The sequence below is a fragment of the Oncorhynchus clarkii genome, chromosome 5 (genome assembly GCF_045791955.1).
Source record: "Oncorhynchus clarkii lewisi isolate Uvic-CL-2024 chromosome 5, UVic_Ocla_1.0, whole genome shotgun sequence".
Lineage (NCBI taxonomy): Eukaryota > Metazoa > Chordata > Actinopteri > Salmoniformes > Salmonidae > Oncorhynchus > Oncorhynchus clarkii.
In genome coordinates this window covers 56,300,350-56,318,098 of record NC_092151.1, presented here as the reverse complement: position 1 = coordinate 56,318,098, position 17,749 = coordinate 56,300,350, and the positions used below count along the sequence as shown (strand labels likewise).

Sequence of the window (17,749 nt, the reverse complement as noted above, 5' to 3'; positions counted from 1 at the left end):
TTTCTAGTTCTGACAAGCAAATGCGGCGTTCAAAACTCTCGTACTGCCGACTTCATTGCGGGCAAAACAACTGGGAACTCAGAAAGAAACAAGCTCCGACTGGAAAACATCGATTTGAACGGTCTTTCAACTCGGGAACTCGGGCTCTTTCTAGAGCTCATTTTATTTTATATAATGTAGAACACTCTGTATACATACAAGAAGTACATACATAGACAATGATAACATGCTAGGGGGTACAACAAATTACATATTATACAAAGACCTTAAAACAATCAATATGTGTGCTTCTTTTAACAACTTTCTTATTAGAAGAATGTGGAATGGTCTTATTGTACTGCTCGAATTCCTTACGGAAGTGTTTTTTTTATTAGTGAATTTACATTTATGAATATGACATTTTCCCATTAGCACAATTATATTTGAGGTAAAATTGTTTTTATCTTTATTATGGTTAAGGAAACTGAGCAGCACATTCACCCATAACAAACAAAAGTAATCAAGTATATTAACAATTATAAAACTGAATATCTTTCCATAATTATTTTACATGTAGACAATGCCAAAGTAAATGTGAAACTGTTTCTGGATGCTCAAAACAAAAGTAGAATCAATGTTAATGTCTTTTTTTTGAGTTTCTTCGGTTAATGATTCGCAGGGTAATACTTATGGATCATTCTGAAAGAGACCTCTTTGACCTTGTTAACGAGCAAGTATTTGTGTGGTAATAACCAGACTTTTTTCCAACAGATATTAGTGACCAATGTATTCCAGTAACTTGTGACATAAGGAATGAAGACAATATCCCTTTAAAATAAAGCACGTATAGATCTGTTCTGAGGGAGGAAGGAGAAACATATTTTCCCTATTGGAGAGAACTGGATTAAGCGAGGGTAGGTCAAGAAGGTGAGGTCTGGCTACACCTCTAAATAACATGAGCGTTCCAGATGGAATAGCATAAAAGACTATGGCGAACTCTCTAGGTGTTACAGAGATATTGTAACGAGATAAAAATTCCTCATAATTGAGTGACAATCTTTCTGCATTAAAAAGTTGACTCACCAGCAGGATATGATAATTGAACCAGTTCTTAAAAAATAAAGACTTGTTTCTATACAAAATGTCCTTATTGAACCAAATTATTGAACAATTATGTTTATATATTAATGACTACGCTAAGAATACTTCTCTATGAAAAGCAGATAATTTTGTGTAACCGATGTGAAATGGCTAGCTAGTTAACCTGAAGTAGTTGTTCCCCTTGCCCTGCAAGGGCCGTGGCTATTGTGGAGCGATGGGTAACGATGCTTTGAGGGTGGCTGTTGTTGATTTGGGTCTTATCAATGTTACAGTTACAAAGTAACATAAAATTGAGGCCACCAAAATGGGAGAAGATATAATGAAGGATGAAATTCCAATTTGAAGTTGGATTCTTTAAAAAAAAATTAGCCCAATTTATCTTAAGTATTATTCAAAGTAGGAAAATCTAAAAAAAATTGAGACCACCATATTCATACGAGTTCACAACGACAGATTTCCTAATATGTGTACGATTTTTCCAGATGAAGTTGAAAAGCACCTGGTCAACCGCTTTACCTATTTTGTTGTCAAGATATAGGGACTGGGCTGCATAAGTAAGTGTGGAGATACCTTCAGAAAGCAATACTCGACCTTTCAAGGATAAATCCCTCTGAAACCAATGATTAAACTTCTTTTTGTTTTTTTTTCAATAATAGGTATACAATCTAATGAGCATCTTTCCTGTTGATCCTAAGATATGGTAATCCCAAGGTATGTTACTTTTCCCTTGACTGGAATATTGCATATAGAGGTTATCACACAGTCTTTAACAGCAAACAATTCACACAATTATTTTTAGAGCTCTGACTCATCGTGTCATGTACTGTCATGTTGTGTCTTGTCTCTGTCCTTTCCCTTCACCCTGTCTCCCTCTGCTGGTCGTTGTTAGGTTACCTTTTCTCCCCCGCTTTCCCCCAGCTGTTCCTTGTCTCCTCTAACTACCCATTCACCCCGTTTCCCACCTGTTCCCTTTTTCCCTCTGATTAGGTCCCTATATCTCTCTCTGTTTCTGTTCCTGTCCTTGTCGGATTCTTGTTTGTTGTGTTTCATGCCTGAGCCAGACTATCGTCATGTTTGCTGTAACCTTGTCCTGTCCTGTCGGAATCTGCCGGTCTATCTGAGCCTACCTATGTTTGGTTATTAAAGAAGCTCTGTTTAAGTTAGTTCGCTTTTGGGTCCTCATTCACTCTCCATAACAGAAGAATCCGACCAAGAATGGACCCAGCGACTTCGGATCCTCTCCACTCAGCCGTCGGGATCCAGGGAGCGATGCTAGGCAGACACGAGCAGGAAGTGTCTGCTGCTCGACATGCCGTTGAGACCCTGGCCACCCAAGTCTCCAACCTCACAGAACAGGTTCACCATCTCCGCCTCGATCCACCGGCCACTTCCAGGGCTTTCGAATCTCCGGAGCCCAGAATCAATAACCCGCCGTGTTACTCTGGGGAGCCCACTGAATGCCGCTCGTTCCTCACCCAGTGTGATATTGTGTTTTCTCTCCAGCCCAACACTTACTCCAGGAGCACTGCTCGTGTCGCCTACGTCATATCTCTCCTTATTGGACGGGCTCGTGAGTGGGGCACGGCAATCTGGGAGGCAAGGGCTGAGTGTACTAACCAGTATCAAGACTTTAAGGAGGAGATGATACGGGTTTTTGATCGATCTGTTTTTGGGGAGGAGGCTTCCAGGGCCCTGTCTTCCCTATGTCAAGGCAATCGATCCATAACAGACTACTCTATTGAGTTTCGCACTCTTGCTGTCTCCAGTGGCTGGAACGAGCCGGCCTTGCTCGCTCGTCTTCTGGAGGGTTTCCGCGCAGAGGTAAAGGATGAGATTCTCTCCCGGGAGGTTCCTTCCAGCGTGGATTCCTTGATTGAACTCGCTATTCGCATTGAGCGACGGGTTGATCTTCGTCACCGAGCTCGTGGAAAGGAGCTTGCGCTCTCCGTCGCCTCCCTCTCCGCATCACTACCATCTTCCTCTGCCGGCTCGGGTGCTGAGCCCATGCAGCTGGGAGGTATCCGCATCTCGACTAAGGAGAGGGAACGGAGAATCACCAACCGCCTCTGTCTCTATTGCGGTTCCGCTGGTCATTTTGTCACTTCATGTCCAGTAAAAGGCCAGAGCTCGTCAGTAAGCGGAGGGCTACTGGTGAGCGCTACTACTCCTGTCTCTCCTTCAAGATCCTGCACTACCTTGTCGGTCCATCTACGCTGGACCGGTTCGTCAGCTTCCTGCAGTGCCTTAATAGACTCTGGGGCGGAGGGCTGTTTTATGGACGAGACCTGGGCTCGGGAACATGACATTCCTCTCAGACAGTTAAAGGAGCCCACGGCCTTGTTCGCCCTGGATGGTAGTCCTCTCCCCAGGATTCAGCGTGAGACGCTACCTTTAACCCTCACTGTTTCTGGTAATCATAGTGAAACCATTTCTTTTTTAATTTTTCGTTCACCTTTTACACCTGTTGTTTTGGGCCATCCCTGGCTAGTTTGTCATAATCCTTCCATTAATTGGTCTAGTAATTCTATCCTCTCCTGGAACGTCTCTTGTCATGTGAAATGTTTAATGTCTGCTATCCCTCCTGTTTCCTCTGTCTCTTCTTCACAGGAGGAGCCTGGTGATTTGACAGGGGTGCCGGAGGAATATCACGATCTGCGCACGGTGTTCAGTCGGTCCAGGGCCACCTCTCTTCCTCCACACCGGTCGTATGATTGTAGTATTGATCTCCTTCCGGGAACCACCCCCCCCCGGGGTAGACTATACTCTCTGTCGGCTCCCGAACGTAAGGCTCTCGAAGATTATTTGTCTGTAGCTCTTGACGCCGGTACCATAGTCCCCTCCTCCTCTCCCGCCGGAGCGGGGTTTTTTTTTGTCAAGAAGAAGGACGGGTCTCTGCGCCCCTGCATAGATTATCGAGGGCTGAATGACATAACAGTGAAGAATCGTTATCCGCTTCCTCTTATGTCTTCAGCCTTCGAGATCCTGCAGGGAGCCAGGTTTTTCACTAAGTTGGACCTTCGTAACGCTTACCATCTCGTGCGCATCAGGGAGGGGGACGAGTGGAAGACGGCGTTTAACACTCCGTTAGGGCACTTTGAATACCGGGTTCTTCCTTTCGGCCTCGCTAACGCTCCAGCTGTCTTTCAGGCATTAGTCAATGATGTCCTGAGAGACATGCTGAACATCTTTGTTTTCGTTTACCTTGACGATATCCTGATTTTTTCACCGTCACTCCAGATTCATGTTCAGCACGTTCGACGTGTCCTCCAGCGCCTTTTAGAGAATTGTCTTTTTGTGAAGGCTGAGAAGTGCACTTTTCATGCCTCCTCCGTCACATTTCTCGGTTCTGTTATTTCCGCTGAAGGCATTAAGATGGATCCCGCTAAGGTCCAAGCTGTCATTGATTGGCCCGTCCCTAAGTCACGCGTCGAGCTGCAGCGCTTTCTCGGCTTCGCGAACTTCTATCGTCGTTTCACCCGTAATTTCGGTCAGGTGGCAGCTCCTCTCACAGCCCTTACTTCTGTCAAGACGTGCTTTAAGTGGTCCGTTTCCGCCCAGGGAGCTTTTGATCTCCTCAAGAATCGTTTTACATCCGCTCCTATCCTTGTTACACCTGACGTCTCTAGACAGTTCGTTGTCGAGGTTGACGCGTCAGAGGTGGGCGTGGGAGCCATCCTTTCTCAGCGCTCCCTCTCTGACGACAAGGTCCACCCATGCGCGTATTTTTCTCATCGCCTGTCGCCGTCGGAACGTAACTATGATGTGGGTAACCGCGAACTGCTCGCCATCCGGTTAGCCCTAGGCGAATGGCGACAGTGGTTGGAGGGGGCGACCGTTCCTTTTGTCGTTTGGACTGACCATAGGAACCTTGAGTACATCCGTTCTGCCAAACGACTTAATGCGCGTCAGGCGCGTTGGGCGCTGTTTTTCGCTCGTTTCGAGTTCGTGATTTCTTATCGTCCGGGCTCTAAGAACACCAAGCCTGATGCTTTGTCTCGTCTCTTCAGTTCTTCAGTAGCCTCCACTGACCCCGAGGGGATTCTCCCTGAGGGGCGTGTTGTCGGGTTGACTGTCTGGGGAATTGAGAGGCAGGTAAAACAAGCGCTCACTCACACTCCGTCGCCGCGCGCTTGTCCTAGGAACCTTCTTTTCGTTCCCGTTCCTACTCGTCTGGCCGTTCTTCAGTGGGCTCACTCTGCCAAGTTAGCCGGCCACCCTGGCGTTCGGGGTACGCTTGCTTCCATTCGCCAGCGTTTTTGGTGGCCCACCCGGGAGCATGACACGCGTCGTTTCGTGGCTGCTTGTTCGGTCTGCGCGCAGACTAAGTCCGGTAACTCTCCTCCTGCCGGCCGTCTCAGGCCGCTTCCTATTCCCTCTCGACCGTGGTCTCACATCGCCTTAGATTTTGTCACCGGACTGCCTTCGTCAGCGGGGAAGACTGTTATTCTTACGGTTGTCGATAGGTTCTCTAAGGCGGCTCATTTCATTCCCCTTGCTAAGCTTCCTTCTGCTAAAGAGACGGCACAAATCATCATCGAGAATGTTTTCAGAATTCATGGCCTTCCGTCAGACGTCGTTTCGGACAGAGGTCCGCAATTCACGTCTCAATTTTGGAGGGAGTTTTGCCGTTTGATTGGGGCTTCCGTCAGTCTCTCTTCCGGCTTTCACCCCCAGTCTAACGGTCAAGCAGAACGGGCCAATCAGACTATTGGTCGCATCTTACGCAGTCTTTCTTTTCGTAACCCTGCGTCTTGGTCAGAACAGCTCCCCTGGGCAGAATACGCCCACAACTCGCTTCCTTCGTCTGCGACCGGGCTATCTCCTTTTCAGAGTAGCCTCGGGTACCAGCCTCCGCTGTTCTCATCTCAGTTCGCCGAGTCCAGCGTCCCCTCCGCTCAGGCTTTTGTCCAACGTTGCGAGCGCACCTGGAAGAGGGTCAGGTCTGCACTTTGCCGTTATAGGACGCAGACTGTGAGGGCTGCTAATAAGCGTAGAACTAAGAGTCCTAGATATTGTCGCGGTCAGAGAGTTTGGCTCTCCACTCAGAACCTTCCCCTTAAGACGGCTTCTCGCAAGTTGACCCCGCGGTTCATTGGTCCGTTCCGTATTTCTCGGGTCATTAATCCTGTCGCAGTTCGACTTCTTCTTCCGCGATACCTTCGTCGCGTCCACCCGGTCTTCCATGTCTCCTGCATCAAGCCCGTCCTTCGCGCCCCCGCTCGTCTTCCCCGCCCCCCCCCCATCCTTGTCGAGGGCGCACCCATCTACAGGGTCCGTAGAATTTTGGACATGCGTCCTCGGGGCCGTGGTCACCAGTACCTCGTAGATTGGGAGGGGTACGGTCCTGAGGAGAGGAGTTGGGTTCCCTCTCGGGACGTGCTGGACCGTGCGCTGATCGAGGATTTCCTCCGTTGCCGCCAGGTTTCCTCCTCGAGTGCGCCAGGAGGCGCTCGGTGAGTGGGGGGGGTACTGTCATGTACTGTCATGTTGTGTCTTGTCTCTGTCCTTTCCCTTCACCCTGTCTCCCTCTGCTGGTCGTTGTTAGGTTACCTTTTCTCCCCCGCTTTCCCCCAGCTGTTCCTTGTCTCCTCTAACTACCCATTCACCCCGTTTCCCACCTGTTCCCTTTTTCCCTCTGATTAGGTCCCTATATCTCTCTCTGTTTCTGTTCCTGTCCTTGTCGGATTCTTGTTTGTTGTGTTTCATGCCTGAGCCAGACTATCGTCATGTTTGCTGTAACCTTGTCCTGTCCTGTCGGAATCTGCCGGTCTATCTGAGCCTACCTATGTTTGGTTATTAAAGAAGCTCTGTTTAAGTTAGTTCGCTTTTGGGTCCTCATTCACTCACCATAACACATCGACCGGAAGATCACTGACGTCATGATTTGTCTCGTATTTTTCAGAGTTCCCAGTTGCTTTGAACGCAGCATTAGTTCCTATGATCCATGCCAAAGAATCAGTGATCATCATAATGACAAGCAATACACTGAATAAGAAGAGGACACTTTTATTGATACACAAGGTACAACTTACTTTACATCCTTTTGAGAGTACAACATATGTACATGTATAATAAAAGGAATAAAGGACTGTTTTTGAAATAACTTAATTGCCTAACTCATGACGTACCATTTATTACCCTTTCTCCTTCAACTTAAATGATTGGTTCAATACACAGTACTAGTATTTACCATTGGACAATATCACTAGGATTCCAAGACCCAATGCATTTCTAACTTACAGTAGAGGTATGTGTCAATTTCATTTTCATATGGCCTAGATCCGACTATACAAAACTGTTACAAGACACAAAGAGAGAAAAACATGTCCAAAAAGAAACAAAGAACAACGGTGAAAACTAAAGCAATGAAGTCCAAGACCAGAACACTGTGGGCTATTGTTGAAGCATTGAGCCCACACACTCCTGCAGACAAGGACACTGCATTTATTGTAAACCAAAGACCAGTTTAAATTCAGTTACTCTAATCAGGTGATGAGAAGGTCAAAATATCAGACATTGCATACCATTCAACTAACCACCCACAACCTTGAGGATGTGAAGTGTTTTTCAGTTGCAATGGTTTTGGTCGATATAAAGCAGAATTTTACCTTGGTTATGTTTTTTTCATGTCCCGTTATCTGTCTGTGTAATGGTATCCCAATCTCTGTCAGACTTGTGTCATTGTTTTCCAATCATAAGTATTAGTGGTTCAGCAGTTTGCAATTCAACATGGAAACCCGAAGTCTTTCCTGTGAATCTGGCATGGTTTGGTTTGCTGTCATCAGTACCATCACTGAGACTTGTCTTGGTTGGATGCCTCTACCTGTTGGTCTGTAAAGATAATGAAATACACTTGCTCAAAGTTCACTCATAGTTGCTCATATTTCACTTGTAGTTGCTCATAGTTCACCAAATAAAATGTAAGACACTCAAAGTAGTTATGTCAAAATGACATGAGAAATATAGGCAAATGAAAGAAATATGGGCACAGTATACACTCCCCTTCATATGTTTTTGGACAGTGAAGATACTGTTTCAAATGTGGTTCTATACTCCACCATTTTGGATTTGAGATCAAATGTTTCACATGACTCCCCAGTTGAGGAAGTCATAAGTATTTGGACAAATTCACATAAAGAGGCAATCTGCAGTTGCTACATACATTTTTGGACTTATAAATGAATATGTTCCCATTGATTCTTGAAGAAATGTACAACGTTTGCGTCCCTGTCCAAATACATATGGAGGGGAGTGTACAGGAAGTAGATGGTGCCCATATCTTTCTCATTCATTTGGGAAAACGGCCTAGCTGGATCTACACAACAAATGGCATGGGGCATGGACTCATACGACGCGAGACGAATTTGGAAGTCTAAAACCATCTGACAAACTTTAGTAATTAACTATTCCTTTAGGAGGTTAGAGCACTTGGTTAATGCAAATAGCAATCTGTGCCACCAGATTCAGCCACTGCCCACAAAACCTTGTGGTTGACCGGGTGAATACAGTGAGTGATACTGTATACACACACAGTGTGACTGTGTGGCACTTACCATTAGTCTGCAGTGGGTTCAGTGTAGATCAACTCATTGATAATCTTCTGAATAGACATGGAATAGGAACAGACAAGACAGTGAGGAATAATTACTTTCAAAAGAGCTTCACAACCATATTACGAAAGGGAAGCACAAAGCAGCGGGAAGCATACATTTAGAATCATTGAAATATTGGCTAATTGGCTGATGGTCGACTACCTCTTTTCACAGTTCAGGTAATGCCTGCTGTAGTGGGCCTTGATTTGTTTTTAAACCTGAGGAGGGAAGCCTAGCAGAATCTTTAATCCAGCCATGTGTTCTTCTCACAAGTCGGATTTGCTGACTTACATCCTCGTTTTCATTCTTGAGAAAACAGACTTTGCCATCTGTTGCTGTGGTAAAATCTCTGGCAAAACATTTTGAAAGCTTATTTTGTGTTGAGGCTGTGCTTTCTACTGCATTTCCTCCAACAAGACACTCCCAAAATTAAACAATAGACCCAGATTCCAAGCTTGCAGAAAGTGACTATGTGAAAAATAACTAATGGCAGCTTTATCAGTATCCATTGTCTACAGATTGCAGTGGAGTGGGATTAGTTAGTTAGCACCCATTAACTTCCACATGACTGTACAGAGTATCAGTTTAGGAATGATCCCACCAACAACATTTACCAGCCAGAGGAGAGAAAATAGTGGTCCACGGTGTGGACTAGAGGCTTGACACATGCTCCATAAAATACATATCTGTATTCTATTTTGATGACATGCATTTCAATAGTGTTGGCACTTTCGATCACACTGTGTTGTCGTCTTCTGTTGTTCAATTAAACCATTGAATTATTTCTGACAAATAATAGCAATCAAATGAGATATTAAAACTAAGAGTTGATACTAGCTACTAGAATGAAGGAGTGGTTTCTTAGAGGCTACAGCAGGGGTTACAGTGCCTTCGGAAATGATTCACACCTCTTGACTTGTTCCACATGTTGTGTTACAGCCTGAATTTCAAATTGATTAAATTTAGATTTTGTCATCACTGGCCTACACACAATACCCCATAATGTCAAAGTGGAATTATATTTCTCAAAATGTTTACAAATAAGAAAAAATGAAAAGCTGAAATGTCTTGAGTCAATAAGTATTCAACCCCTTTGTTGAATATCCCTTTGAGCATGGTGAAGTTATTAATTACACTTTGGATGGTGTATCAATACACCCAGTCACTACAAAGATACAGGTGTCCTTCCTAACTCAGTTGCCGGAGAAGAAGGAAACAGCTCAGGGATTTCACCATGAGGATGGATCAACAACATTGTAGTTCTTCCACAATACTAACCTAATTGACAGAGTGAAAAGAAGGAAGCCTGTACAGAATAAAAATATTCAAAAGCATGTATCCTGTTTGCAACAAGGCACTAAAGTAATGCTGCAAAAAAATGTGGCAAAGCAATTCACTTTTTGTCCTGAATACAAAGTATTATGTTTGGGGCACTCTCCATATTTTCAAGCATAGTTGTGGCAAAATCCTAGAGGACAACCTGGTTCAGTCTGCCTTCCAACATACACTGGGAAAGGAAAGGACAATAACCTAAAACACAAGGCCAAATCTACACTGGAGTTTCTTACCAATAAGACAGGGAATCAAATCATATGAAATCAATGAATGTTTCTGAGTGGCCGAGTTACAGTTTTGACTTAAATCTACTTGAAAATCTACGGCAAGACCTGAAAATGGTTGTTTAGCAATGGTCAACAACCGATTTGACAGAGCTTGAATGATTTTTTAAAAAGAATAATGGGCAAATGTTGCAAAATCCAGGTATGGAAAGCTCTTAGAGACATGCAGTACCAGTCAAAAGTTTGGACACACCTACTCATCCAAGTTGTTTTTGCAGCACCCCCTGAAAAATATATTTTTTAAAGAATACAAATATATATATTAGTAGTGCTCTGGGCCTTTACTAGTCCTGTGTTAGCACACCGATATAGGTGTCTGTAGCACGGGTAAAAAAAAGTGCAGCACTCCCAAACATCTTCCCGCTGCTATAGAGACATACCCAGAAAGACTCACAGCTGTAATCGCTGCCAAAGGTGCTTCTATAAAGAATTGGGGCGGCAGGTAGCCTTGAGGTTAAGAGCTTTGGGCCAGTAAACGAAAGGTCACTGATTCAAATTCCTGAGCCGACTAGGTAAAACATCTGTCGAAGTGCCCTTGAGCAAGACACTTAACCCTAATTGCTTTTGTAAGTCACTCTGTTAAATGTTTAAAATGTTAAATGTATATTAAATAAAGAGATATCGCTGTATTTCATTTTCTATACATTTGCAAAAATGTCTAAAAACATGTCTTCACTTTGTCATTATGGGGTGTGTGTAGATGGGTTAGAAAGAAAAATCTATTTAATCCATTTTTAATTCAGGCTGTTACACAACAAAATGTGGAATAAGTCAAGGGGTATGAATAATTTCGGAAGGCACTATATAGACAACACATACTCTAGGGAAACAACACACAGCTAACATGCAAACAAGCTAATAGTGAGACTATATTAGCTTAGCTGGAGCAGTGTTAGGCACTAACTAATGGCAAAGGAAATCAAGTGATAAAGAGTTTGTTACAGAAATAAAGAGTTTGTTTTACATACAGCTGATTCTGATGTGCTGAGTAAGGCTTTGGCCCCTGATGCATCTGATGTGCTGGGTAAGCCTTTGGCCCCTGATGCTCTGGGTAAGCCTATGGCCCCTGATGCTTGTGGTACTATAGTCTTGTTTTTCACCAGTGATTGAAGGACTGAGGGCAGACAGGAAAGAGAGAAAGAGACAGGCCCCATGCAAACAAAGGTATATGAAGGTTGCTTCTGAAACAAGTAAGCGATCTGTGCACATGAAATTGCAAAAGCAGTTGGAAAGGATGTATACAAACAATCAAGGCTGAAACACACATGCATGTGCACACACAAACAGACACACACACACACACACACACAAGTGTATCTCAATTTTTCCTGAAACTTAAATGGATAGCAATATTTAGGCAAATTTGTTTATTCTGAATACTTTGCATTATTTTCACAGTAAGTATGCATTCTTTCACAGGTTGAAAATAGCTACCTCTATATCAGCTGACCTGGTTCCTGCCATCCTTCTGTCTACCTTTTATAAGCTGTCTATGACCTCAGTTGACATCATTAATCCCTGCTGGACCATTTGCCAGCTTATGAAATCCATCACTGGTGTGACCTCATAGCCAACAGCACATTAAATATATCCTCGTTGTTTTCTCAATAGATACAGTAAAGAGTTCAAAGGAACTCAACCAAAACAATGGAAATGACATGGAAACGTGTGGGGAAAGATCCTGAATATCCTCATTGCCCCAGCAAAATTAGCCTACATTTAGGCTATTGATTATATGTACATTTCACACTACGTTGAGGTAAAAATCGGAGTATATTGTTTGTATGGATGTCAACCCCAATACATGTCCATGTCATCGTCACCAATCAACTGCATTAGTTAAAAACGACTGACTACCACCACCCATATCTGTATGCTTGCTATGCTACCAGCTTATACGAACAGGCGAAAGCATTTAGCAGTCACGTCTTCTAAACCTGAAAAGGGACAACTTCTAAATGGTATGCAGCGAAAACAGAGAAATATATCCTAATCGAACTTTAGTAATCGCATTGTGTGCCTGTTACAATGCATCAATCATGACAGATTTGACCAATATCCACTTTGTTAGATCAGATTGGCTGAATCTGCACCAACACGGCGTCCTTCTTCTATCCCCCACGGCCTGCACTCTATTGACCTCTTTACCGCATCTATATGGGTGCAGTGTTACACACAGCTCTCTAATAGGATTTATACTGTGAAATACCAAGCCATTTAGGGACTTCAGAGGGAAATTAGCTATATAGCTAAATCAGGTACAACATTTATTGGGCATGCTTTTGAATGTACTGACCGCAAAATGATATAATCCGTTTCCACTGGCATCGATTGCTACAGTGCATTTGAAAAGTATTCAGGCCCCTTGAATTCTTCCACATTTGTTACGTTAGTCTTATTCAGAAATGTATACAATAGTTTTTTTCCCTCATAAATCTACACACAATAAATACACCATAATGACAAAGCAAAAACAGGTTTTTAGAAATGTTTGCAAATTTATTCAAAATAAGAAACTGAAATATCACATTTACCATAAGTATACAGACCCTTTACTCAGTACTTTGTTGAAGCACCTTTTGCAGCGATTACAGCCTCGAGTCTTCTTGGGTATGACGCTAAGCATTAAGCATCTCTCTGTACTTTGCTCCATTAATCTTTCCCTCGATCCTGACTAATCTCACACTCCCTGCCGCTGAAAAAATCCCCACAGAATGATGCTGCCACCAGCCCGCTTCACTGTAGGGATGGTGTCAGGAGTTCAATCTTGGTTTCATCAGACAAGAGAATCTTGTTTCTCATGGTCTGAAAGTTCTTTAGGTGCCTTTTGGCAAACTCCAAGTGGGCTGTCATGTGCCTTTTACTGAGGAGTGGCTTCTGTCTGGCCACTCTACCATAAAGGCCTGATTAGTGGAGTGCTGCAGAAATGGCTGTCCTTCTGGAAGGTTCTCCCATCTCCACAGAGGAACTCTGGAGTTCTGTCAGAATAAACATTGGGTTCTTGGTCACCTCCCTGACCAAGGCCGTTCTCGCCTGAGTGCTCAGTCTGGCCGGGTGGCCAGCTCTAGGAAGAGTCTTGGTGATTGCAAACTTCTTCCATTTAAGAATGATGGAGGCCACTGTGTTCTTAGGGTCCCTTCAATGTTGCAGACATTTTTTGGTACCCTTCCCCAGAGCTGTGCCTCAACACAATCCTGTCTCGGAGCTCTACGGACAATTCCTTCAACCTCATGGCTTGGTTTTTGATCTGACATGCACTGTCAGCTGTGAGACCTTAAATAGACAGGTGTGTGGCTTTCCAAATCATGTCCAATCAATTGAATTTACCACAGGTGGACTCCAAACAAGTTGTAGAAACATCTCAAGGATGATCAATGAAAACAGGATGCACCTGAGTTTAATTTCAAGTCTCATAGCAAAGGGTCTGAATACTTATGTAAATAAGTTATTTATGTAAAAAAAAAAAAAAAAAAATAGAAAATGATAATATGCAAAAAAAATGATAATTTGCAAAAACCTGTTTTCAATTTGTCATTATAGGGTATTGTGTGTAGATTGATTAGGATTTTTATTTATTTAATACATTTTAGAATAAGGGTGGGATGTAACAAAATGTGGAAAAGGGGAAGGGGTTTGAATACTTTCCGAATGCACTGTACATTCTCCAAACATGCTTACAAGAAGATTTTGGACACTGGTAAATAACCTACTAACATATTTTAAAACAGTTTGGAGGAAATGACAACACCCTAGGGAAGTCGAAAATAAGATAATACTTCACTTTAAGATGTACATGAAATGCATTGGGGCTAGGAGCTAGCTGTTTCTGGACTGGGCCGTCAGGGGCCTCTGTACCTTCTCTGGTGACGGACTCGGCTGCATTCATGGCCTTCCCGCTGAGGTCATTGACCATGCTGTCTACGGTGGCCTCGTGCTTGAGGAAGAAGGGCCGCACCACCCGGTTGTACAGAATCTGAGAGCCGTTCCACGTGACGGGGGCCATGCACCACAACAAGAACAGGCACTGGCAAAGAGGGTGGGAAAAAAACAAGAACATGATTGGCACATGTTGAAGGGCAGCACATACAGTACTACCGTAACCACATAAGCAAAGCATGGCACCTCCATGAGCCAAAATAAAGCATAAATACAGGTGTTTGATCACAGGTATTTCACAGCATACCACACATTTATTGACATGTACTTATGAATGTTTATGTATAGCAAGCTTATAATAGCTTGTTAATTGCTTATTAAGTGTTATATGTGGCTGTATTCCATAGCCTATAGTGATTTTGAATTATATTGTAACTGTAAGGTCAGTGGTTGGTCACAATGAGTGAGTTGAAGCAGTTTTCAGTTTGCTTAGAATGTAAGGCACACAGTCTGTCTGTGTGATACACATCTGATTATCACCTTACCTTGAAAGCATAGTAGAAAGGAAACCAGTAGAGGAAGATGTCAGAGAAGAATTCCGCCAAACTGAAGATTCCGTAGACGACCCAATAGGTCAGCCATTTTGTGTCATCTTCTTTGTTTGTGCTCTCGATGGCTTTGATTCTACATGGAAGAGTGGAAACAGTACCCGACATTACATAGCCCTAATTGAGGTAAGGTACTACATAACATAAAATGGCAACACATAAACGGTCTAGCTTAAAACATGTAACTTTAAAGCTAGTTTGCTACTGTTCTTACGAGTAATATGCAGGATACACAAATCCAATCATGTTACAGAGGAGGGAGGCGCCATAGCCGTATACCAAATACAGTCCCGTCAGAGACACTGCACCTGTCGATAACACAAGACACACGACGAGAGGTCAAGCGTAATACTGCACAAAGATGCTAATCAAGCAGTGCACTGCTACTTCATGAGAATGTAGGTAGTCTTAGGGAAATTGTGAGAGGAGTCTCAAATGCTGCTATTGACTGATAGTGAAGGATTTACAGAACTTTAGAATGTCATGGAAAATGCATAATTGTCTTGGTAGCAACACAAAACTGATTTCATAATTCTGGGGAAATACATTTTTAAAAAATAGAGAGAGAGAGAGAGAGAGAGAGAGAGAGAGAGAGAGAATGTCTGGTAACAGCTGCAGAAGAAACATTTAAGAAATTAGAACTTGAGAATTGTCCAATCTACAAAAGGATGTGTTTGCCAGTGATGATATACTTACATCTGCCTACTCTCATATTTAGGTCTACAGGTGACTACAGTTGTTCTATGGCATTGTTGATTTCTTGTTAAGCTCTACACCCAGAGACAACTTTCTAGTCTCGTGCATGCTTGTGCATTCATTCCTTGTTGAATAAAGCAGTATTGAGAATTTGCTGGAAGCAATTGTGGGTTCATGGAAGTATGTGGGTATCATTGGGCACCAGGCACGGGTAATTACATCATCACAACTGAACCCATGGCACAAGGGCACATGGCTTCCTATGGTGGTGCTGTCTAGGGCTAATACCAACATGTGACATGGAACAGTATTACAGTAAGTGCAACCCACTGGCATGGACCCACTCCTGGCCCATGCCTTGCCAAAGTCCTCTGGAGGGTGACAATGAATTATTCAACATAACGGACAGTCTGAAACTACCAAGACATGGAACTGTGGTTGGATTTGTGAAGTATCTGAATGAAGTGTGGTTGTTTTTTGTTTACATACAGTAATAGCAGTAGTATTTTCAATTATAATACTGCACCATTCAAATATGTATGTTCCTAAAAATCTAATGGAAATAATCTTTCATTGCAATATTATTAGGTAGATCTAATATTTATAATGTATACAATGTAGGTATAGGTACATCTGAAGAGTGTGCTCTAAAGAAACACACCTGTTGGTCAATACCAAACTGTGCGCCATAGCATAACCTACTTATAGGCCTTCCAATTGGCTGCAGTTCGTGTTCACAGCAAGGACTACAAGTGTGCTGCGCATTCGACGAATGTAGGCTTCCAATGAATCAATAGCCTACAGGAATCCATCTTTGACATAATGGTATTTAAACATCTACATCAAATTAACATGACAACAAATTTGTCCTCCGAGTAGGCTACACAAAAATGACATACCTAGGGCAATCATTTTTTTCTTGATTCCCGTTTTCTCCTCCAGTTTTCCAAGGAAATCTGTAACCATGTTTTTCTCATTTAGAAATTTATCTGCGCGATCTCGAAGTTTGTTAAGTACTTCTGAAATACCCATGGTGACGGGTTACAGAGTTCGGAGTTTCTTAAGGCCAAATTCTAAAAAAATAAACATATAAATAAACTATATTTTCCCTGTGGAAATCTGAGTCCTCGCGCAGTTCAAATCCGCTGACTGGACAGGTTTCGTCTCCTTAATCCGCTTTGCTGGAGAGTCCCTCTGTGCGTCATTTGGCGGTGGAGAGGGAATGGTCAAGGATCACGACTGGCTAGAAGGAAACCAATAGGAATACAGATTATAATTATCTAAAATTGTACAGTGCCAAATTCCAACAGCTGTTTTTCTGCTACACTGTATTCATTTCAACAGGTAAAACAGCCTATATGGGTGTCTGCCTATTATTTGTCTATATTTCTAACGGGAATAATATGTTGCTGTGTGGAATGTATTAGGATACCCAGCAGGTGTCAGTGTACGCGCATTCTTAGTGATCCCTCCAGGAGTGTAATGAAGTTGCCCTTAGACAATGATCTAAGGTCAGTTTTGCATTCACACAAATTGTTACGTTTAGGGGACGGTACACTTACGCCTCCCGAGTAGCGCAGCGGTCTACCAGAGGCGTCACTACAGACCCAGGTTCGATCCCGGGCGGCACACAATTGGCCCAGTGTAGTCCGGATTAGGAAACAAATAGGAGGAATACAGGTTACACGACGTCAGATAGAGGAGGGTTTGGCCGGGGGGCTTTACAAGTAGGCCATCATTGAACTTGCCTAGTTAATAAAATAAAATCCAGTGCCTAATGGCAACTTTAAATGGTTTTACACAGGCTAGTATCAAACGTTGCTTTGGCCGGGGTCTTGAAAGCACAGTAGGCACGGTGATTTGAGCTATCGGATTGGCCAGGGCAGTATGCGCACTCGATTTAGACACAGATCTCCCGGTCGGCAGGGTAGGCGGAGTTTGTCATTTCAGATTTCAGATAAGTGAAATGGTTAAAAAAGGGAACACCTACCCGGTGCGTAGTGCTTCTGAATCAAGTGCACTTAGTGTCAAGAGCTCAACACAAATACAAAAAAAGGAGTGCAGGCTTTTATCATTGGCTTTTGTATAGAAATGTTTGATGATCCACAAGGAATGCCTTGAACATCTACCAGTCCATCGCGATCGGCCGGTTGGTGACCACTGCATTAACATATGATGACAAAATATAACAACAAGCCTGATGTGTTTATTGATTATTCTGCGAATGGCAGCCCACCTACACGGAATTCAAAATGATTGGCTATTCTAAATGATTACT

At 43.2% G+C, this 17,749-nt stretch overlaps 1 protein-coding gene and 1 long non-coding RNA gene across 2 annotated transcripts; one reads left to right on the top strand and one right to left on the bottom strand.

Annotated features, from left to right (window-relative positions):
• Positions 1–107: 107 nt before the first annotated feature.
• LOC139409045 (uncharacterized) lies at positions 108–7,244 on the top strand. The gene is made up of 4 exons (XR_011634356.1): positions 108–906; positions 1,563–1,634; positions 1,737–1,791; positions 6,983–7,244. It is a non-coding gene; the product is annotated as an uncharacterized lncRNA (long non-coding RNA).
• A 1,391-nt stretch (positions 7,245–8,635) lies between these two features.
• On the bottom strand, positions 8,636–16,627 carry LOC139410105 (receptor expression-enhancing protein 6-like). The gene is made up of 6 exons (XM_071155549.1): positions 16,371–16,627; positions 14,990–15,083; positions 14,713–14,851; positions 14,147–14,315; positions 11,260–11,405; positions 8,636–8,680 (listed from the first exon to the last, which is right to left on the bottom strand). Exons 1-6 carry the CDS (start codon positions 16,501–16,503, stop codon positions 8,636–8,638), a joined length of 726 nt encoding a protein of 241 aa, XP_071011650.1. The 5' UTR covers positions 16,504–16,627.
• Between the last annotated feature and the right edge of the window lie 1,122 nt (positions 16,628–17,749).

Coding starts and splice junctions, on each gene's coding strand:
- LOC139410105 (XM_071155549.1), bottom strand. CDS start 16,503: ATGGGTATTTCAGAAGTACTTAACAAACTTCGAGATCGCGCAGATAAA. Junction 15,084..16,370: donor GAAAAAAATGATTGCCCTAG/GTATGTCATTTT, acceptor TGTTATCGACAG/GTGCAGTGTCTCTGACGGGA. Junction 14,316..14,712: donor CTTTCTACTATGCTTTCAAG/GTAAGGTGATAA, acceptor CCTCTTTGCCAG/TGCCTGTTCTTGTTGTGGTG.